At 39.8% G+C, this 24,162-nt stretch overlaps 2 protein-coding genes across 4 annotated transcripts in view; one reads left to right on the plus strand and one right to left on the minus strand.

Annotated features, from left to right (window-relative positions):
• POLR3E (RNA polymerase III subunit E) overlaps positions 1-1,745 on the plus strand; it is a 38,955-nt gene extending 37,210 nt beyond the window's left edge. For all 3 annotated transcript variants that reach the window (XM_044978854.1, XM_044978853.1, XM_044978855.1), the window contains exon 21: positions 900-1,745. In XM_044978854.1, coding sequence (XP_044834789.1) covers positions 900-956 — 57 coding nt within the window. In that variant the 3' untranslated portion in view covers positions 957-1,745. The remainder of the gene's footprint in view (positions 1-899) is intronic.
• Positions 1,746-5,036: 3,291 nt separating this feature from the next.
• On the minus strand, positions 5,037-24,044 carry CDR2 (cerebellar degeneration related protein 2). Its single transcript, XM_044978858.1, has 5 exons — positions 23,776-24,044; positions 15,544-15,656; positions 8,840-8,988; positions 8,390-8,554; positions 5,037-6,911 (listed from the first exon to the last, which is right to left on the minus strand). Exons 1-5 carry the CDS (start codon positions 23,852-23,854, stop codon positions 6,041-6,043), a joined length of 1,377 nt encoding a protein of 458 aa, XP_044834793.1. The 5' UTR covers positions 23,855-24,044; the 3' UTR covers positions 5,037-6,040.
• Between the last annotated feature and the right edge of the window lie 118 nt (positions 24,045-24,162).

Genomic DNA, 24,162 nt, shown 5'->3' on the forward strand with positions numbered 1-24,162 from the left:
ACAGAACAAGTAAACATCAAGTGATCCATCCCTTTGCCCGTTCCCGGCTTCTGGCAAACAGAGGCTAAGGACACCATCCCTGTCCATCCTGGCTAATAGCCATTGGTGGACCTATCCTCCATGAACTTTAGTTCTTTTTTGAACCCTGTTTATAGTCTTGGCCTTCACAACATCCTCTGGCAAGGAGTTCTACTGCTTGACTGTGCGTTGTATGAAAATTCATGGAGGATAGGTTCATTAATGGTTATTAGCCAGGATGGTCAGGGATGCAACCCCATGCTCTGGATGTCCCTAAGCCTCTGATTACCAGATCCTGGGATTTTATGGAAAGGGATGGATCCCTTGGTCATTCCCTCTTAAGTACCTGGCATTGGCCACTGTCGGAAGACAGAATAATGGGCTAGATGGACCTTTGGTCTGACCTAGTATGGCCATTCTTATGTAGGGACTGGCTGCTACTCTGTGTTTGTATCGCCCCTAGTACAATGGGACCCTGTTCTTGGTTGGTCTTTAGGGACTATCATAACAATAAATTACAGCTTCAAACGGCCCAATTCAACAGATGGGCTGCAATCTTGCAACCCTTACTTGTGGAATTAGTCCTATTGCTGGATCCCATTCCATGGTTTAACTAGTCTGCTCTGAACCATGTGAAAAGTTTGAATTGGTGTAGTACTCCTAGTACCATCATAGTTAAGGTAGGGTTCATTGGCCAAATTTTGCCCTGCTGTAAGTGGGTACAATAGATGAGCCAGTGTTGCCACTATCCACTTTTGATATTTACATTTTGTGTCTTGGAATCTATTGTGATTTGGGAGCTTTCTGCCTCTAAGGCTAATCAGTAATACTCTAACACTGGACTTTTCAGTATTAGTAACTGCTTTTCCCATTCTCCCCAGGACTGCTGTGTAAGCCATGCTGGAATGTGGTACCTTAAAGGGACAGTGCAGTCTTGACAACAGTGGTGTGCTTTTCATTCCATTATCTCCAGGACAGAGGAGGAATACTGCAGTGGGCATAGACAGAATAATGCCTTTGCTTCAGGGAGCAAGGGGCAGAATCTGACCTATTTGTGGCCACATGGGCACTGCAGAAAGACGGTTAGTGATGTCAACATTCACGCACTTGTTTGCATGGCCGCCTAAACACAAAGAGCATCGAGGAAGAAAATGTGGGACCCTATCTGCAATTTGATGAATTTGGGATTCCTAATGTATTTTGCTTCTCATTATTTCATTCTAATAAAATAAAAACACATACTGACACAGACATGATGGAAAATCATGGTCTAATATTTTATTTTGTAATTAATGCCAATAAATGGTAAGTCTTTTGTTTACAAACATCCAACTTTTATTATATGCCTAGAAGGTCATGCTGTAGTCTGCGTGTTAAAGCACTCCCTCTTCCCACTTAACAAACAGACCTATTAATGCTCATTAAAGTTTTTTATGTGCACCTGGGTTTGTGGGGAAAAATCCCTACGTCTTAAATGTACTAATTATACATAGCAAAAACAGTCTCATCAGTTGTTTACATGACACAGGTTGTTTTCAAAAGTAATTACATATAAAGCAGATGTAGTGTATTCTACTTATTTTTTTTGCATAACTAGATGCAGGTAGAGCAAGGTAAGTAACCTTATGCACCATCTGAAAAGTGTCCAACTGTAGTTATCACACTTGGTGATGTAAAACCTATATTTTATGTAACTTTTTCAAATAAAATTTTATCTTGAAGATCGACTATGGCATCAGCCTCTGACCCCCATGTGTTTGTCTGTGAACAGATAGAAGCAATGTAATCTTTTATGGACTAGGGAAAGTTAACAGAGAACGACTTAGCTTATCCCTACGCCCCCACTTCCTCAGCTAAGTACTGCATATGGTTACAAATCACTTTATTTATTATGGTAGCATCTAGAGGCCCCCCTGAGTAGGAGATGGGGACCCTCTTGTACAAGGCACTGTTCAAAGTAGATAATAAAATCCTTGTGGCAGAATACTATTTAAGATTTAAGTTTAAGAGCAGGTGCAAGAATTGGAAAGGGGACATGAGAACTAACTAATCAGTGAGTGGTGTATTTTAACTATTTCTTGTGTTTACTCTTCATTCTGCTTCGGCTGAAGATAAGATTTGAGCATGCAGCTGTAGTTGCAGCTTTTCTGGTGAAAACAATTGATAACTGTAAGTGAGATTCTGAGGTAAAGTGGGTTGTTTGGCTGAAATAAGTAAGTTTGTTCTAGCAATTAAACCAAATAGGATTAATTTGGTTAGTTGGCTAAATTTACTGCATTTACATAGCATCTCCATCTTCCTATAGATAATAATCCTACTGCCCTAATTTTTGAATAACTAAACCTCAACATAAACCTCATGTGAGTAAATTAGAAAGTATCTTTCATTAGCAGCACAGGAAGATGCTGTTTTATGTCCAAAGAGCAAACTAGCTTCCAACTGATTATTGCCTCTGAAGTCACATGTATTTTTCTGAATGCTTATAAGGTGATTGCTTGTTTGAGCACAATCAGTATAGCTACAATGACAATTCTATCTATTCCTGTAACTGTATCCATAAAGTTTCTCAAATGTAGCAGCATTCATGAATAATTAGTATTTATATATGTTGCACCTTTTCCAACATATTCCCACTTCAGAATTAAGCTGTAACAAAATATTTTCAAGCATCAGTTATCCAAAAACCAGTCACTTTGCCTTCCCACGCTGTTGTCTCAACTTTGAATTTGATTCATGGTAAACTTGTCTTCACCTGTACTGTTAGCAGCCTGTATGTTTTATGGTGCTGTATAGAACAGGCAAGTATTTGAAAGTTAGATGCATACTTTTGAGGAACTGGGAGGTTGAGTGACTTCCCCTTTTAACCAAAAACAATAACAAAAATAACCCACTTATCTAGTGACAGCAGATGCTTTGGTGGTGCAATAGTTCTGTACCACTGATAATTTTGTTGTGTATATATGAAAGGTTGTTATAGCCATGTCTGATAACTGGCTTAGAAAAGGGAGGACTGCAGACAGCAAACACCTGGTGTATACCAAACTCTTTATTAAACCCTGAGCCATTTGATTGCGCCTAGTAGTTGCCCAGCTATTGACTGACAGACATGATTGACAAATCAGATACTGAAGTTACTAAGCACGTACAGTACAAAATGAGGCTGAAGTGGCAGGAATGCTGGTCATGGCCTTTTTCCTCCTTCTCAACCTGCCTAACACTTTTTATTCAGTATTGAAATTACTCCCATCCCTAGCTCAGCCTGTGCTTCCATCACCCAGTTGTTAAATTTTCAAACAAGCTCCTTTTGTGCTTTTGCCAATGTTGCCCCTCAGTTGGGAGGAGCTTCCCTGTACATGTCTGCAAGACTTATCCTCTCAAAACCCTCCCTTCTGTGATGCCTATAGACCGCATAATGGCTGGCTACTGATTCCACAACATATCATACTGACCACTAGTGCCCCATTTGTTTCCTTATACTGTCTCAATCCAGTTGTTGTCGGTCTTAGGTTATGTCTACACTACAGCCAGGATCGATGCTCTGAAATTGCTCCACCAGAGGTTGATTTAGCAGGTCTAGTGAAGACCCACCAAATCGACAGCAGATCACTCTCCAGTCGACCCCTGTACTCTACCCAGACAAGAGTAAGGTAAGGGTAAGGTAAGGTGACATGGTAACTTGACCTGAGGTACATCGACTCCAGCTACATTATTCACATAGCTGGAGTTGCGTAGCATAGGTCAACTTACCACAGTAGTGTAGACATAGTCTAAAACCTAGGCTATGAACTCTTTAGGCTACGGTTTTTCTTTGTTCCATTTATACACACCGAGCCCAGTAGAGGCCTGATCTGAGTAGGGTTTCTATTCCCAGGCACTACAGTAACACAAATGAGTGGTGAACCACTTGTGGTAGCAGGTTCCATCTGCTTCTAGAGTCCTCCAGACTGAAAATGGGGAACAAGGTGCCAACATTGCTGCCTGCATTGGATGCCCTTGCTACATTATGAGCAGAGAAACAGACAGCCATCCCTAAGGGTACAGGGAAGCCAAGCAACATGCAAGTTATAAAGGGAGCTGGTGCCAGACGAACAGGTACAGGGAAGCAACTCTCTCACCTAGAGGGGACTGGAACAGGGGAGAGGAAAAGGAGAGATTAGTCTGTCCCACCCTCCCCCCTTATGTCTTTAATTTATTTCCCTAATTAGTTTTTTCATCTAAGCAAGGCTGGTATAGGCCAGCAAGTCTGTGAAATGCCTGCTGGGAGTGGGAGGTGAATCTATATATAAATGAAGATGCCATCCACGCTTACTTTAAGAACTCCTTCTTTGCATTAGTGGTAGTTTCACACATTTGGACAAAATTAGTAGCACACACCCAGTAACTTTAGCTGCAGGGATTTATTTGCCTTTCGGTGTTCATAATTTAGAATTCTTCGTTTAAATATTTATTTTAGTACACAATGCTTACAGTGTAAGTGTCTAACCTGTACAACTGAATTCTGTCTTACTGAAGGACAAGTATAAAATAACTGGAGACTAACTTACATTGTACATGAGGCAGACAAGAATTTATAATAGCAGCAGCAACTTAACTACAGCTGTAAAGTTTCTTTTAACATCATGTGCCAACAGTTTGATTTATCTAGGCAACTCAAGTAGACAGATGTTTATCCATAGCAAACATTGAACACTCAACACTTTAAAGAGTTAAGCTACATTGCTACTCTTGTAAAGTTATCAGATCACCTTCTAGTGCTGGTTATCTGGCTTCCATGCCTTCTTGGTTTCTCAGCCTTTCCTATTCTCCTGCCTTTCCTCCTCTCATTTGGTGCAGTGGTCCTCTATATTCTGCATTTACATTAGCTGAAGTTGGTCCTGCAATCTTTATTTTATTGGGAAGGAGAGATGGAAAGAGGAAGGAAGGAGCAAAGAGGGTTTAATTATATCTTGGCCCCATCTCCTACATGTTGTAATTTGGTTCTTAAAGAGGTGTTTTGTGGTGGTTTTTGTTTTGTTTTAACTGCTGATACTAAATAGGTCTACACAAACTTGAACTCAAAGGGTGTAAAGTGATGAACACCACCATCTGATAAATTTACTTGTCCGGTCTCCTTTAAAACACTTGAAGTAGGGGGCTTTATAGACTAAAGGAAGCCATTCCTCCACGGCAAAGCTACCACGAATTGTAACATTCCATCTTATCACATGACAAAAATGCACTTTTAGGAGTACCACTAAGGAACAGTAGATCAGTGACAATATACATAGTTCACAGTATCTTGCCTTAAAACAGAGTGCCCTAAACATTGAACTATCTCAAATTTTCATACCTTTACACCTAATCCATTTTTAATATAAAGACATTTATGCAAAGCGAAAAGAGTTTAGTGCATATGAAAACTTGGTGCTGGCTTAAATTAAGCCTAATACAGGCTGCTGTGCCAGTTTCCGCTCATCTTTGCCAGGGCACATCCATTTAGACTGACTACTAATTTCAGTCTGAAGCAGAGGTTTCCCACAGGATTTTAGTACACAAAAATAGCCACAAGGCTAAGACTGAACAAAACCTTTTCGGTTTGTGAGTAAGGAAAAAAATTTACTCCAAATTTCCCACAGTGGAAAAAGTATAATACAATCATTTCTCCTTAGGTCTACAGCTTCTGTAGCACACTGGGCATAGTGAGCTAGATTGTCAATTGCTGCTGTGGAGAGGACAAACGTAGTATGCAAAAATTAAGCCAAATTTTCTACTTTCTACTATTTTGCCAACAACTACCACTGAACAATAACTTTTACTGGGTGGTAAGAGTCATTGCATGCACAGAGAATACAACTGACTAATGGGTTGACCATATCATACATATTTACAAGTAAAGTGAACATACATTCAAGTTGAAGGGAATACACATGTGACAGCAAGATACATACAAATGCCAGAGGGAGCCTTAATGTTTCCCTTCTGGACTAATACAGAACTTTTCAGTGGGAAAACGGGTCATCAGCATAGTTAATGCGAACAAGCATTAGGGCTGAGAAGAGAAACGCTTATATTTTGTTCTATGTTCATCTATTTCTTGCTTTGTTTTTCTGATACAACTAAAAATTTCTTTAAAGAGAGCTTTATATTCAGGTATAGTATTTGTGGGTGAGCCAGTTAGTTCAACATTTCCATACTCGTGATCAGTAGCTGAACGGTCAGACTGGATGTTCCCCACACTAGAGTCTTTGGAATACTGTTTTGATGTTTGTACAGCCTTATGTTTCAAAGAATCTTCGTCCATGTGACACTTCTTCAGAAGTTCCTCATACTTAACCTTCAGAGCATTATACTGAGCGTCCACTTCATTAAGCAAGGAGATGCCTCGCTGCTTCACAGCTTCAGCTCTTCTAATACAGGTTTCTTCATGGCCCTTTAGAAGGTCTCCTCCTGCAGCACTGCTTAGGAAGGTCTCACTGCTACTTCTTTTTAGGGCCTTTTTATCAAGCTGGGGGACAGTCAAGGATGCATCCTCTGAAGGGCTTTGACTAATTTCCCTTTCTAAAGACTCTTTAAATGAAATAAAAAATGATTCTGGAACTAGATTCTCCATGCTGTTGACAAATGTGTTTTCAGACTGAAACATCTGCCTCATTTCAGCCACTTCTAATTCAAGCTCTTCTGCCCGAGCCCGGTATAATTCTTTATCAACCAGCCTCTGTTCAAGGTCACAGTTCTCCTTTACCATAAGTTGATATTCCTCTTCCATCGTCACTCTTTTCTCCTTTTCCAGATTAAGTTGGGCTTGTAATACAGTCAAAGCCTTTTTTAAGTTCTCGTTTTCTTCTTCTATGGGACTCAGCTGACTATCCATTGAAGTAATTTTTTCTGCAAAAATATGATCGTAAACAAAATACCTGCAGAAACAAAAAGTGTCAGAGCTTAGATTTCCTATGACTTTTAGGCTGCCTCTTCTGGATAATACAGAGATTGAATTTAAACTCACTGTTGAAAAAAACTAGTTTCCAAGCAGAACCAGGTTGGTCATTAAGGTATCTATTTGTACAAAGTTACAATGCCTCAATAATCAAAGAGAATGCTTTTCTACAGGGCTTTAGTAAATTCAGTACCCAGTGATACATGATTCCCAGTTCAGGTGGTATGGCAGCTGCTTAATTGCAACAACAAATGGTAGATATAAAACCTACTGTACATGCAGACCTCTAACCAAAATTCGAGATTTTTCTAGAGTATTTCTTTGAGGCCACAAGATAGTTTTCTACAGGACATTCCTAGTACTGGGAGAAGATAGACTGCATGATAATCCAATACATTTTCCCCATTTAACTTGTACAATTCTCATTATGAAATGGATCTGCAAACTAGAAGATATCCATACCCTGCAGTTTAAAAGTCTCAGCATTTCCACTATAAAACCTTAATGAATGCCCAGAATGGTTATAAAAATCCACTGTCAAATCTGACAAAAGTTTCATACAAGCATGTTTTGTAATTCTAATTTTTAAAAATCACCTCTTGAGTACGCACTATAGACGTGTCAATATTAAAGCTTAAAAATTTAAGTTTGGCATGCTTGTATTTTAAAAACATGCATTCAATTTATTGAACATAATGTAGATCATCATTTTTAAACAAATTAGGAATTATAAAATCTATCCAGAGCTAAATATTGTAAGTGCATATAACTGAAAAGACAGTTTTACTGTGCACTATGGTACATACGGTATGGTTCTTTGTATCAGCTCTTGACTCGTTATTCTGTTCTTAAGTTATCCATATTAGTAGCCTAGGTAACTCACTAGAGTATAGAAGTTAAGAGGCCAAGGCTAAATTTCAGTTTTTATCCCATACCATGACATGCAATATATTGCAGTAACTAGGCCTACCAGATCAAGTTTTAAGATTCAATTGCGCCTCTTAATTCTGAGCTTTGACTTCTGCTGGTCTAAAATCAGCCCCTTCAAATGTTAACTTTCTGTGCAATGTTTGCTTTATCAATGTTGCATGATTATTTGTTCCAAATTAGTCTTATTCCATGTCTGTTGACAACTATTCTGCTTGGGGAATAAGGAAGAAAACAGAAGGAAATCCCAGAGGTAGTATTCTAGGGAACTGTCAGAAGAAGTAGCAGAGAGAGTAGGGAAGGCTACAAAGTGTTTACACTAACATTCTCTGTATGATTACATGATGAGACAAGCTGGAAAAAGTAGGCTTGTGAAGACTGCTTTGGTCTTAACTCATTTGTCTGGAGTGACACTGACCGATTTTCTAGAAATGCACATCTGATTTCTCTGCTCTGCTGCAAACAAATGGATGAAAGATTTAAAAAAAATCTGCTTGCACATAAAATTACATAACTGAGTTGGCGTCTTACTTGCGAAGGTCATACAGCTCCTTCAAACATGAGAAGCTGTGCACTGATCGTGGCTGCTCAGATCTCTCATGGTTCATATGGCCTCGTCCAGATTTTTTCAGTTCCTCCACTTGTCTCTGAAGGTCATCTATATGGGTTTGCAGACTTTCAATAGTCTCTGTCAAGCTGAAGTTCATGAACATATAAAGCTGTTAAAGCCAGTCATGTTAAGGCAAGGGGATGACCAATAGCATGAGCTCAGTCACAATCCACTCGGTTTTGTGTTTCTTCCTCTGGAAACTGCTCCACAGTTACCAGTGACAGACAAAACCACATACTCAACCCAAAAGCCCAGTGATTAGACAACTGGATAACCAGCCACCCAAAAATGCATAAACTAGTGCAGTCAGACTAGTATTCCATTCCAATTCCTCAATATAAAAAAAAGTTGCTCCACAAAACTTTAGTTACCTTAATATCTTTTGTTGTGACACTCTACTATCCGCAACTAGTTTTTGATTAGCATCTTCCAGTTCTCTTGCTGTAACATCCAGCTGTTCATAAACCTTTGCATGCTGATCATTCATCTGACGTAAGAGCTCCACTTGCTTTGTAAGGTACTATAAGATAATTTGTAGTTACCATCTTTACACTGCTAAAAATGTTTAATCCTACTTGATGGAAATTTTAACTTTAAATTCTTAAATCAGGATTTTCAGTTTTTCCCATAAATGTCAAGAATAATACAATGTACGTTAGTTTTGATTGCAGAACTGTGGAAAGACTTTTTACCCTTAAACAGCTCTGGAAGTGTTTTCCACAAACTGAAGCCCACTAGCACTTTTAAATCTCAGAGTAAATAGCAAGACACCATGCCACATGCAGTTTCCTTAAATTAGAATAGGGATGATTTAAATTACAACTTCCAGTTTGTAATTATGCAATTTACCAGCTGCAACACTGGGGTTGTACTTTGCATGAACAAACCCAATCAAATCAGAATAAATTTCTCAGTGTGTGAAGCTGCCCTAAGTTTAAGGATTTTAGTTTAGTCTTAAAACTGTAAACTGATATTTGGGTTACTATTTATCAGGAAGTACAAATTAGAACAAACTTTAATTACCCACAAGGGGCATTCTAGTTTATATAATCCCAGTCAAAGGTCTCCTGCTTTTTTAATTCTGTATGAAATGTTCTCACTGTAATCCTCTTTATTCAAGAAACTTAGCAGGTTGTTTATTTTGTAGTGGTGAAACTGCTTTTAGAAAGCCTAGGATAAAGATTTCCTACGCAAGAGTAATAAACCATCTTTAAATCCCTTGGTATTAGAAAGACCTTAGGCTTTCCCACAGCTGAACATGTCTATATGGATTTTACTACACACAAATACTTCAAAGTTCCAGGTATCCTGCATACAAATATGCACTAAGTCATTCCTGGACCAGAAATACCACAGACTTATAGGTCTGGAAGGGACCTCAGGAGGTCATCTAGTTCAATCCCCTGCGCTCACAGCAGGACTAAGTATTATCTAGACCATCCCTGACAGGTGTTTGCCTAACCTGCTCTTAAAAATCTCCAGTGATGGAGATTCCACAACCTCCCTAGGCAATTTTTTCCAGTTCTTAACTACCCAACAGGAAGTTTTTCCTAATGTCCAACCAAAACTGCCCTTTCATAAGAATGGCCCTACTGGGTCAGACCAAAGGTCCATCTAGCCCAGTATCCTGTCTTCTAACAGTGGCCAGTGCCAGGTGCCCAAGAGGGAATGACCAGAACAGGTAATCATCAAGTGATCCATCTCCTGTCGCTCATTCCCAGCTTCCAGCAAACAGAGGCTAGGGACACCATTCCTGCCCATCCTGGCTAATAGCCATTGATGGACCTATCCTCAATGAATTTATCTACCGGTAATTATTTTTTTAACCCTGTTATGGTCTTGGACATCACAATATCCTCCGGCAAAGAAGAGTTAACCAAGATGCACACACGTATATTGTTATACTTGTTTTCAAAACTGCAACAGTCTCATACACGCTCTTTAATTCCTGAATACTCTTTAGAGTTCAACAGGTTGACTGTGCATTGTGTGAAGAAATACTTCCTTTTATTTGTTTTAAACCTGCTGCCTATTAATTTCATTTGGTGAACCCTAGTTCTTGTGTTATGAGTAGTAGTAAACAACACTTCCTTATCTACTTTCTCTACACCAGTCATGATTTTATAGACCTCAATCATCTCCCCTTAGCTGTCTCTTTTCCTTGCTGCAATTTAAGCCCATTGCTTCTTGTCCTATTCTCAGAGACTTACAAAAAAAAAATCTCCCTCCTTGTAACAACCTTTTATGTACTTGAAAAGTGTTATGTCCTGTCTCAGTCTTCTTCTCCAGACTAAACAAACCCAATTTTTTCAATCTTCCCTCATAGGTCATGTTTTCTAGACCTTTAATCGTTTTTGTTGCTCTTTTCTGGACTTTCTCCAATTTGTCCACATCGTTCCAGAACCGGACACAATACTCCAGTTAAGGCCTAATCAGCACAGAGCAGAGTGGAAGAATTACTACTTCTGTCTTGCTTACATCACTCTGGCTAATACATGCCAGAAAGATGTTTGCTTTTTTTGCAACAGTGCTACACGGACTCACTTAGCTTGTGATCCATTATGACCCCCACATCCGTTTCCACAGTACTCCATCCTAGGCAGTCATTTCCCATTTTGTATATGTGCAACTGATTGTTCCTTCCTAAGTGGAGTACTTTGCATTTGTTCTTATTGAATTTCATCTTATTTACTTCAGACCATTTCTCCAGATTCATTTTGAATTTTAATCCTGTCCTCCAAAGCACTTGCAACCTTTTCTGCTTGGTATCATCCACAAAGATTATAAGTGTACTCTCTATGCCATATTGAACAGAACCAGACTCAGAACTGATCCCTGTAAGACCACACTTGATATGCCCTTCCAGTTTGACTGTGAACCACTGATAACTACTCTCTGGACCAGTTTTCCAACCAGTGAGGTGCTCCCACCTTAAAGTAGCTCCATCTAGGTTGTATTTGCCTAATTTGTTTATGAGAAGGTCATGCAGCACGGTATCAAAAGCCTTACTAAAGTCAAGATATACCCTATCTACCAGGCTTGTTACACTGTCAAAGAAAGTCATTAAGTTGGTTTGACGTGATTTGTTCTTGCCAAATCCATGTTGAATGTTACTTATCACCTTATTTTCTAGGTGTTTGCAAATTGATTGCTTAGTTATTTGCTCCATGATCTTTAGAATAAGTTTAAAATCAAGTTCACATTATCATGAACTAGTTTGTCCTAAAGAAGTTGAACATAGAATATTTCTTGAAGTATTAGGTTCTAAATTTAACTACATTTTACACAGTTGGATGCTAAATGTTCAAAATCATCCACATGAAGTTGTCTGAAAGATTTCTAGATTAGGAGCAATTACTCTTGTAAGTGACCTACTAATTATGTAATCAAAGCTTCTAATATTCTACTTAGCCTTTTACTGCATTAGAAGGTTGATGGTTTTACATTTTAGGTAATTTAAGTAGCGATTACAAGTTAATCTAGGCTATGCACTGCTACAAACAAACTACTAAAAGATCAATCGGATAGCTGTTGGTTAGATCTTTTTGCAACCCACAGGCACGTGACACAGGATTCACACAAGAATAGCATGTGGATTAACCAACAGAATCTCAGTGTGACCCATTTCAGATTAACTTTCCCTGTCTGCTAGTCTCAAATAAATTGAAAACATTCATGGTTTCTTCAACAGGGAAAGGTGACTGAGCATATAAATATGAAGATTAAAGTTCTGAATTTAGGTGCTTTAATGCGTAATAAAGAACCCACTGAACGGTAGCCTATGCTGACAGGCTATACTTTAGGTGGAATGGAACAAAAGGAACATGGGAAAGAAAGAGTAGATTACTCCCTTTCTCAAGGAACTACACTTCATCTCACCTTGCATGCCTGATGTCAGCGTAACTTGAAAATATCATGCAGGAGATGAGAGCAGAAACCCCAAATGCAAACAACAAAGTTTGTACTGGCTTTCCTGATATTTCAGAAATTCACACTAGCATTTACATCAATTGCAAGGGAAATAGGAAAACTTAATATGTAGCTGTAAGTGATACACTGCCAAGCAGGCTTACACTCCACTGGATCATTATGAAAAGGAGAGCTGTAACGCCCCACATTTGGATTTACAAGAGATGCCAAGATTCATGAACAGTCTTGGTTGGTTTTTCTGGCATTGGTTTTAATCTACTATTGCACCATTTATTACATCCATCATGATTAGTTACTAGCATACGTGTCAGTGCAAAGGTCAGATATAATTATCAGAGACTAAATACCTAATGAAGTCAAGTGTTTAAAACTTTAGTTTTAACCTTCAAAATAAGATTATGAACAGTTCTACATGTTTCAATTCCCTTAGCCTTTCCTATGCAGCGAAGACAAGGAAGTTGTCTTTTGAAATGAAACATACACAAGTTGTATTATGCACAACGCTAACTGACTGTAATAAAGATCAGGTTAAATCAGTATTTTTTTTTAAATAAGCTCTCAAGAAATATGCACAAATAAAGCAGACGCAACAAGTCTCTTTAGATAGCTACTCTCAAGTAACGTGTGCAGGACAGATTTTTTCAGTTTATTTTTTTGGCAAGATTATAGCCTTTCCTTGCCCTCTCTTCCTAAAATGAGTGCTTTACAAGGTGGTGGACATAAGAATGGCCATATACTGGGTCAGACCAATGGTCCACCAGAATTGTCTCTGATGGTGGCCAGTGCCATATGCTTCAGAAGAAATGAACACAACTGGGCAATTTCAAGTGATCCATCCCCCAGCTTCTGGCAGCTGGAGGTTTAGGGACACCTGGAGCCTGGGATTGCATCCCTGAGCATCTTGGCTAGTAGCCTCTGACAGATAATTTCATGGAGGATAGGTCTAATTATTTTTTTAACCCAGCGATACTTGTTGCCACAGGTTGATTGTGTGTTGATTGTGAAGAAGTACTCCTTTTGTTTGTTTTTAAACTTGCTGCCTATTAATTTAATTGGGTAATTCCCCCTAGTTCAGAGGTTCTCAAACTGGGAGGCGTGGAATGTATTCGGGAGGGAGTTGAGAATCTTCCGGCAGGAAAAAAGAGAAAAACTTACTGCACACGTTTTACCCACAGCAATGAGTAACTAGCAAAGCTGATTCCTCCAGACATATCAGATAGCACTGTGCATTTGACTCTAGATGGCACTGTGCATTTTGACAGATATGTTAAACTTGCTTAGCATTATACAAAGTCGTTGCCATCTGCATGTTAATCTGTTTGCTACGATGCAGCGTGCACATTTATTTATAAGCATGAACTACAATCAGTTTTGCTTTTGCTCTTATTACAATGGATCATTGGCTCATTCATGCAGCAGGAAAAAAAAAAACTCGTGAAAAACAAAAGTAAAAAATGATTCAAGTGAAGCACTACTGCTGCAAATATGGATATATGTACTTGTGTGGCTGGGGAACAGTGCGGGAGAAGAGGGCATAAACTACTACATACACGAAGAAAGGGAAGCGTGATCAAATAAGTTTGAGAACTACTGCGCTAGTCCTTGTGTTATGTGACGGGGTAAACACCATAAAACTTTCTCTTTCTCCATACCATTCATGATTGTATAGACCTCTATCATATCCCCCCTTAGTCATCTCTTTTCTAAAATAAGGAGTTCCATTCTTTTTAATCTCTCCTCATATAGAAGCTGTTCCATACCTCCCCCCGCCCCATCATTTTCATTGCCCTTCCTTGCACCTTAATGTACATCAGAGTGGGAGACCTAATAGTTTGTGTAGTTGCTCTAAGAGTTTACATACTTCAGACCATAAGGATCAATCTTATTTCTGAACCATTTAGACTCAGGAGACATTTCAAGGGCTCTGCATAAATAAATGCAGATAGATTGGGTTTGTTTGTGATTGGTAGCTTTAACTCCAGCATTGTTTTGCTTTATTGATGCCCTCTATATTACAGAATGAGCTTGATATAGAGACTAGATCTACCATGATTTAATTAGGAAAAAAAGTCAAGTAAGCTGTGTGAGGTATGTCAAAAATCAGCAATACAAAGGTATCCTTAGAAGAGGGCACTTTTTGTCTATACTGTGCACCTATTAGCTGTTTGGTTGTTTTTTTAAGAAAATTCATACAACGTGAGACACCTGCAAACATCCTAGAATTTAAAATGCCATGTTACCACCCACACAGCATTTTATATGCAACCTAATACAAGTGTTGGATTAAAGCTGTAGTGATTGCCATTATTGTACTGAAAGATCATTTCAGCATTCTCTAAATTGTAGGCAGATATATACACTTTACTTTAAATTGATTACTGTTTTAATAGTACTTGCATCATGTGGACTATTCAGTTATGTAAATTCTTCTTAAGTACCAGTCAGTTCATTTCACAGTTAATTTCATTAATTGAAAAGTTTAAAATTAATATCAATGGATGATTGAAATGCTGAAAACACTGTAAATAGAATGTTATTTGCAATTGACTTTAATACTAAAATATTAAATATACAGCATGCAAAAATATCACTGCTCTCTCTTGTGTAGCCTTTTGCATACAGCATGATAACATTTGTTAAACTTACAATTTTTGTGTGTATGAAGGTATTTGTGGAAACAGCTAGTCATACTATTTCAAATAATGCAGGCTTTTAAAAAAACCTACAGAGATTTCTTCTACATGTATTTTCTGGATTTGTTCAGAAAAGTAATCCACCTACATCATGTATTTATATAGAGAAACCCTTGTTTTAAACAGTATCAATTTCTGAAACAGCTAGTTTATACAAACACAATGGGTACTTGTCATTATAGTTATAGAAGTTAAATTTAGTGAAGATACAAAGATTCTACTAAGGAGAGGAAACTGTGTGTCTATGCATGTTATCAAGCTTTAGAAATTTTAGAATCAGACTAAAATTAACTGCAAGAGGCATTCAGAGTGTTTTCTTGGAAGATGAAGTTTTGAAGGAGTCATAATACCACATCAAAATCAAGTTTCATGGTATCCAAATGATTTCAATGTCCACACTACAAGATTATCAAACTCTGCAATAGAACTCACCCATACTCCTTAAAATTTACCTCTATCTCTTGTAGTTGCTCTTGATTGGTTGCATACATTTGCTGCAAAGATTCCTCCAGTTCTGTGTTACGATCCAATAATGTCTTCCCAAGTTCAGCAGCAAGATGCAGGTCTAAATAAATAAATAATCTGCCTGTAAAATTTAAGACCCAGTTTGTGCAATCTGACCATTACTATGTTATTTCAATTAAATTCTCAGAGTTACAGTAGTTATAACTGTGTCCAAGTACAAGCTATTATGCTACAATACAACTTCTTTTGGATTGAAGCTAATTCTCCATTTTCCCCCCTCATTCACTCCATCATCCTTTTTAGTCTCCACCACATTAGTTTTACTTTCCTCACCTGATCACTCTTTGCCTTCTGTCATTCCCCATCTACATCTGCCCATTCATGTTGTCCCCTATGCAGATGAGGATGAATGGGAATGATGCTCCTGACATGGTAGGCAGAGAGCAGCATAAACACACGAGTCCCAGTAGTTCACCGCAAAGTGGCTCTTACTCTAGATCCCTCAGTTAGCTAACCGCTAAACCCATTCTGAGAGGGGAGTAAAAAGCAAGAAGGCCTGTTAAGTACTGGTTAGGCCAGTCCTGGAACAATATTTGATGTCCCCTTGCTCCTCCAACCACCCCAAAAGGCAACCCAGCCCATGCAGCACCATTAGACAATCAGCTGAAGATTTTCAAACAAACACTTTTTCTGATGAAATAGGAAGTTAGATAATGTGCTCAGATATGTATTGTGTGTCTCTCGACTTATAAACAGCACCAGACAATGGTTAGTTTCCTTTTCTCAAAGGGATTCTAAATGCTATTTGTTCTCTTAAAGATATTTGAAACTCAGCCTAATCCTCCTCAGCAACCTCCGGAGTTCCTATGAATATTGCAGTTGTTTGTTTGTTTGTTTTGTTTTTAAAGAATGAGGAATCCACATATACAGAGACTACATCTAAACTTGGATGCCCTCCTTTAACTATAGCCTGGATTAGTAAATTCCAAGTTTATGAAAGAATGATATGCAATAAGTAGCACGTTATTAGTCCTTACGTTGCATGCATCTCACACTGTGTGACAATGGAGATCAATAATCTAGGTTATTGCTAGAGTAGTAACCCCCCTAAACATGTCATTATATTTCATATAAAAGAGAAGTGCAGAATCCAATAGTTACATTGCAATTCCTTATACAAAGTTTGTAATTTTCCACCACTTTCACATCACTTGGACCATGACCAGATTGTTGTACACATGTAAGCTGGCAATACAATCTTGTTAGGTTTTAGATATATGGAACTATCATCATAAATGGCAGAGTGCCAGAATACAAGGAAGGACAAGCCAAGGAGAATTTAGAATTCTTTCCGCCAAGATTTAAAAGCCTGTATAATATATGAGTGGTACAGATAATAGGTTGGAATATGAACTCCCAATATTTCTTTAGGTTGGAAGTTCAAATGCCCTTGTTTTTATCTTGTTTAATTTTAGTTTGATAGCTTATCTCTATCCAGTTGCTGTAATAGAATAAAATCCTGTTAAAAATTTATTTGGGCAGCCTTCACTTAGACAGCGTATACAAATTATCATTACATTCTGATGCATAAGCCAAAGAACTTCCCAAACAAAAATCCACAGAAACTTGAGATCTTCCAACAGGGTGTTTGGAGAGATATTAAAGTGCTTTAGCAGATCAAATAATCCATTAATTATATATTCGTTATTTGTAACAAAGTTGTTCTCAAAGGTGTTATTTCCTACTTTGAGAATAGCAAAGAAAAAATATTCCTTGCAATCTGATTCTTAAAACAAAGGCCACTGATCAATGCTTTGAGCAGGGGGTTGGACTAGATGACCTCCTGAGGTCCTTTCCAACCCTGATAGTCTATGATTCTCTGAAAGAGTAGGGCAAGATCTGCACCAGTAAGAGTAAGTACATTTAAATCCCACACCCAGTGACTACTAACAGCAGCAAGTCAGAGGCCATATCCACAGTAGGGGGGAAAATGTATTAAATACACACTAGCATGCCCATGTTTAGAAGTTTAATGCATCCAAGCTAAACTTTTTTCCTACTGTAGACAAGGGCCCAAGACTCCACCGTACTATAGTAGTGGTTAGTCCCATATCTTGCAAGTTAATGGGTAGTTGTAGAAAAGCAGTGCCAGAGAACATGGCATCCAAACATTGTACTGGGATTCTGATACTCCAGCAAGTTTATGTATATTGTATACATCAAAATACACCATACAATTTAATTGAATAGTGGGGAAATAAACAAGGCATTAATTGATGTACATAAGAAAACAGAAATAAAGTTGTTCTCTGGTGATATACTGCTAAATAGTTCAGCAATTAAAGGTTGGTATGTCATTCTATAGTGACATCAATGCAATCTTGTATCACGCTCCTTATGTCATTTTTCGGATTACAGCTAATCTCAAACTAAAAGGCTCATTACCCAGCAAACAGAAGTCACGGATAGGTCATAGGATTTTACCACATCCAAAGGTAAAATAAGCCAATATTAAGTTAATTTTGTTTATGAATACAAAGTGTGTACGTTCTAGAATGCACAAAATACATAGGCCATGTACTGGGCATATCCCTGCACTTTTTATAAAATGGTCATAATAAAGGGAGAACTTTCATCTCTTCTAACCTCGTAGGCGTTGAAAGAATAATTTTGATCATGAGTCCATTTGTTAAGAAGTGCAAACCCAGCTACAGCTTCATTTTCTGGGCTGTCTACAAATCTCCCAATCCTCACCAACTTTACTTAAGACATTTTGCTTGATGTTTCCTTGCAATCTACAGAGGCAGAAAGTGTAAACTTTCATTTCAATTAACCAGAGGCAGATAAAGTTTAAACTGTCAGTCAGAAATAGGCCCATTTATTTTTCCACATTTCTCTCTTCGGTGTAACTCCTGCAGTCTAACTTCAGTGAGTCTATAATCCTCCATATAATGTTATACAAATATAATCCTATTTTACAAATTCTAAACCAACACAACACACTAGCCTTGGGTAACCAGCAGCCATGTAATCATTAAAGCCATTCAACAATTTGTAGCAACTTTTTCCGTTACCTCAAATAATGCAGTGTTCCACTTTTACTTTGTCATTACATAAGGCTCTATGCTTTAAATAAGGCACAGAATAAGATTATGTTAAACAAAGAATGTGTATAACTCTTAGAATTACTCAGAACACCCAAAGTTAAACATTTTGTCCCAGATCCGCAAAGGTATTTAGCTCCTAACTTTCATTAATTTCAGTGGCAGTTAGGAGCCTAAATATCTTTGTGGATCTGGGCTTGTCTCCTGGATTTGTGTTATGGCTCTAAGCATACTTTATAAAAAGTGTATCTAGAAGTGCAATTAGAAGAAATTAAACTATGCATATAAACATGAAGTTACATATGCATGAATGTCAGTACATATTGTTATTATTTACCCAGCACTTCAAACATATAAAGTGATATGCAAGTATTCCTGTCTATATGGAGCACCTAAGTATACGCTGCAGATTTAAATGTTCTCTGTTAGTTTGACACAAGATTCACAGAAACATTGACATTTTCTTGTAGGAAATATTCACCATTCATCGCAGAGAATCTATTGGCTCTCTCATGATAGGCAGAAAAGCCCAAGAAAATGTGTGTAAAAAACCCCCAAGCAAACAAACCCCATTGTTTAAAAACAGGCAAAGAAGTGAGAGATTTTTGGTCTGTACTAAAACTCCAGTGTATTTTTAAGCATTGCAGAAAGGATCTACTTTCTAATGAAACAATTTTCAGCAAGGTTGAGCACCCATAAACCCCAGTGAAATCAATGGGAGCTACTGGTGTATAATGTCTTTTGGGGGAAAAATAATCAGTCCCATTAGCATGTGTGTTAAGGAGTATTAGCTTTTTTAATTTACTCAACTGATCCTGCAGACTAAGTATGCTGATGTCCAGGGGAGTTTGGCCAGTGAAATGACTACTCAGCCAAGTAAGTTCATTAAGTGTGTGCATAACCAAGAAAAGTAAGTAATCAGCTATAGGACTTAGATGTCCAGATGAATAAGGAAACAAAGCAATGTAAATTCTGTCTTTAAAAGGTTCAGTACAATATAGCTGCTGCCCCTCTGCACTCAATTTCTTAACTGTGATCTCAGGTACTGTAGATTTATGCCAATGTGTTAATGAAATCCCAACAGATGCGTGGGGAAGGTCACTTTTCACTATGAGGCTAAAGTTAATGTGAGCCACAGTCATCCATTCTTACTTAAATAATGCAAATTAAAGTCAACCACTTTATGAGTTACATTATTTTACCTAAAGGAGTAAGTAAAATTTTGGTAGCTCTCTCTCTGCCCCTCATCATGTTTGTTTATGTCTGGAATTTCCACACATAAGTGAGACTTAGAAGTTGTTCTTGTTATTGCATTAAACATTTCTCACTTAATTACACTTGAGTACAAACCATGCTGACACCATTACTATAATTCCCCCCCACCCAATGTTTTAATAGTCTACATAAGAGGACTTTGTACAGCAAAATGATATTTTCAACAACAGAAGAGACTACTAAGCAGTCCTGGTTTACCATCAGATCCTTGCTTTTAAGCAAGCTTTAGAATTGTCACTGTGGAATGTACATTGTACCCTTCATTTCAGATTGTAATCTATTCAATCCTTTGCTAGTTTTTGAACAACAGCATTGTGATCACTTTCCTTATATGAGAGGAGCCTTTTCAGAAAGTCAATACACTGCAACAAAATACAGTCCTAGGAAAGCAAGGAATTGCTACCCCCATTCTTGAATATTTCAAACATGAAAATTCACTTCAAGCAACATTATGCTTTAACAAGAAGTCTGACTGGATATTAAATTCTCAGTTTTTAAAAGGTGGAAGTTTCAGGAGTTTATTGTTCAGACCAAAACTTAGATTGTGTTATGAACTTTGACCTACTTTGAACTTGGGATTTTCAAATCCTTAGAGTTAAAATTTAACTACTCAACGGCTAAGGGAGTCAGGGTTTTTAGTTAATTTTAAGGGATCCTCAAAAACATCCCAATCTCTCTCAGCACAACAGCAGCATCCAATATTATTTCCAGAGCTGTGCTAATTTTAATTATGCTAATGCACAGATCTCTTGACATAATAGGTGCTATAAAAATAATTTGCAGATAAAAAAACATCATTTAGCTTCAGTTCTACTCAATAGACAAACAGTCAACATTTGCCAGATTTTAAAGAGATGGGAAATATTTTCAAACTTCCTAAGAGTATTGCACACAATAGAGCATTTTAAAAAAGCAGTATGAGGAAAAAATCCCTTTACAGGAAGTTTACCTCCTGCTTTGTGATTTTTTTTTACTATTATTTTTTTTTGGCAAGGCTAATAATCACTTACACTTAGGGTATTTTCTAATGAGAGAATCTGTATATGTCTATTTGATATATGAGAATCCCTTAACCATCACTGAAATGCACTAACTTGTGAGGTGGAACTTATAAGCACAACACAAAATAACAGTTTGATACAAGGAATCATAATAATAAAAAAGGTTAATCCACTTATTTTCCATTAAGATCAGACCAAAGGAACACCATTATAAGGCAGAAGTGAATCACAGTACACTTCATGAGGCAGCTTAGGTGATTCACACAGTTATGTTTGGCTTTGAATAGTGACAGCTTTACAATGAATTGGAAAAATGGTCTAAATCATTAGAGAATAATTTTAGATCATTCACTAGTTTTTTTAGGCAACAGCAATCTATTTATGGTTATGTGATCATGTTAAGTTACAATCTAAGAAAACTATTGTTTTTGAGTATGAAGCACTCAGAAATAGCTATTCAACAGTTAGTAAAGTCGGTCAAAACATACAAAATTCCAGACTTATTCTGACCTTAGAGAGATGGCATTTTTATTGTTAGCTGCTTGACATTAGTATGAAAACAGTGTGTGTGGGGGGGTTCTACTTTTATTCTTTATAGCATCTATCAGCCTCATCATGGATCAGGACCCCACTGTGCTCGGCACTGTACAAACAGAACAAAAGGACTGTCCATACTCCAAGGAGTTTATATGAAGAAGAGCATAGAGAAATCAAGTTTTAATTAAATCTAGTTTTGAGGAAGCCACTTCTCTCAATCTTCCAGTTCTGAGCTGGCCATTTAAGAATGTACATAGGATTTTAAAAATAAGTTGTTAAATCCAAAGAAAGTTATTCTACATTCATTCCAATTAATGCCTACAAGAAGATAAGAAAACTGATAATGTCATACATTCATTTCACTACTGTGCCTCAGTGCCTACTTACCAGCTTTATAAAATACTTAGCGAACTACTGATGAAAAAGCACTGTAAGAGGTACTTACTTATTATTAAGGTAAGCAAATTTATACTGGAATTATTCAATGAATGTTCACAGTAAGTTGTAAACAGGACGTGTGTAAAGAGGAGCTGAGAGCAGTAACTGACCATCTAGCCATAATAAAGATATTCCAGTATTTACAATGTGACAGGATTCAGAGGTGTAGCCCTGTTAGTCTGTCTCAGAAAAAAACAACAAGGTGTCCTTGTGGTACCTTAGAAACTAACCAATTTATTTGGGCATAAGCTTTCTAATGAAGTGGGTTATAGCCCAGGAAAGCTTATGCCCAAATAAATTGGTTAGTCTTAAGGTGCCACAAGGACTCATCCTAGTATTTACAATGTAATCAATTGCAAGCCCTTTAATTACAGGTAGGCAGGAGGCGGTGACAGGGTGTGGAAACCCCTAAGTATTATTTACAGCTACTCTATTTTAAGCAAGCACTGCAGCCAAAGCAAAAGCTTTCTCTTTACCGAGCTGCTTTATGTAAGAGGCACAGCATTACACAGAGTGGCACAGTCGAACCCCTGAAAAGCGAACAAAGTTAAGGGAAGAACCAGTTCTTAACCCAGGTACACAAGCTGCTCTTTAAATGCAGCGGGTTGGTTTTCCAGAAGTCCGTATTCCTACCCAGTCACACACGGCCCAGAAGCCATGACTGCGAAGGTGGCACGATACCATCGCGCTTTACAGTACTTTGCTATTCCTGGTTAGCCTCCCGTTAAACCCCTGGTCCCCTAAGAAGCTGCACAATGGCAAACGCCTTGCGGCTTCAATTGTTAGAGAAGAGAGCCCTCTCCCCCCTCCTGGGCGCCCCCAGCCGTCTCCCATTTCCTCCCTCCCCAAGAGAGCCCCCCTCCCCTAACCCCCCCCCAGCCTCTCGGGGCCAACTGTCCCCTGCACCCTCCCTCGTCCTTTTCCTCCCCTCCCGCCCTGTCCGCCCGGGCGCTCACACCCCGCCTCGCCGCTTTTTGTTCCATCCCTCCCCAGATCCACGTTTCCCTTCTGCCCTCCTCTCCCCACCATCATTCCCTCTCCCCGACTCACCTGCCCCCCCCTCATAGGGAGCCCTCCATGGGACTTACCTGCCCCCCGCTGTCATAGGGAGCCCCCCTCGGGACTCACCTGCCTCCCCTCATAAGGAGCCCCCCCTCGGGACTCACCTGCCCCCCCTCATAGGGAGCCCCCCTCGGGACTCACCTGCCCCCCGCTGTCATAGGGAGCCCCCCTCGGGACTCACCTGCCCCCCTCATAGGGAGCCCCCCTCGGGACTCACCTGCCCCCCCGCTCTCATAGGGAGCCCCCCTCGGGACTCACCTGCCCCCCTCATAGGGAGCCCCCCTCGGGACTCACCTGCCCCCCCGCTCTCATAGGGAGCCCCCCCATGGGACTCACCTGCCCCCCCGCTCTCATAGGGAGCCCCCCCATGGGACTCACCTGCCCCCCCGCTCTCATAGGGAGCCCCCCCATGGGACTCACCTGCCCCCCCGCACTCAATGGGTTCCCCCCCCTGGGACTTCCCTGCCCCCCCGCTATCATAGGTTGCCCCCCCCCATGGGTCTCACCTGCCCCCCCGCTCTCATAGGGAGACCCCCCAATGGTAATAACCTGCCCCCCCCCCGCTCTCAGTGGGAGCCCCCCCTCGGGACTCACCTGCCCCCCCCCCGCTCTCATAGGGAGCCCCCCCTCGGGACTCACCTGTCCTTCCTCCCCCGCCCCCCATCTCCATCCCCTGAAGCAGCCGCCGCCAGAGAAGGCTCCTTCAGCGCCTTGCTCAGCGGGAGCCAGTCCCCTGCGCCCGGAGGGGCGAGCCCCCATCCGACGGGCATCCTCCACGCGGAGCCCCGGCCCGGCTGCTCACCTTGCTGCAGGTCCCGCTGATCGTACCAGGGCTCATCATCGCGGATCTCGAACTCCTCCACCAGGCTGTCGGCCAACATCGCGGCCCCCGCCGCGGCTGCACGGACGGGCGGACTAGGCAGCGGCGCCGGCACCCGTAGGCTGCTCGCGCTCACAGCCCACCGAACGGCGGCGCAGGGCGAGCCGGGGATCGCTCAGCTCCTTTAAAGCCGCGGCCGGACTTTGCCGAGCGCTTCCGGATTTTGCCGAGTTCCCCCCCCCAGTCTCCCGGCCGGCCCCGACACCGCAGCCAGCAGCAACGTGGCATCTGCAACCGCCTTCTTACTACCAGGGGAACGATTATTCAAAACGGGCACTCTGACCTGTCCGGCGGATAACCAATCGCGTG

Source organism: Mauremys mutica, chromosome 11 (genome assembly GCF_020497125.1).
Source record: "Mauremys mutica isolate MM-2020 ecotype Southern chromosome 11, ASM2049712v1, whole genome shotgun sequence".
Lineage (NCBI taxonomy): Eukaryota > Metazoa > Chordata > Testudines > Geoemydidae > Mauremys > Mauremys mutica.

Excerpts from the sequence above, each read along its gene's own strand:
- CDR2 (XM_044978858.1), bottom strand. The coding sequence starts at position 23,854 with ATGTTGGCCGACAGCCTGGTGGAGGAGTTCGAGATCCGCGATGATGAG. Across the intron at positions 15,657-23,775 it reads TCAGCGGGACCTGCAGCAAG|ACCTGCATCTTGCTGCTGAA; the intron begins GTGAGCAGCCGG and ends TTATTTATTTAG. Across the intron at positions 8,989-15,543 it reads AGCAACTACAAGAGATAGAG|TACCTTACAAAGCAAGTGGA; the intron begins GTAAATTTTAAG and ends ATTATCTTATAG.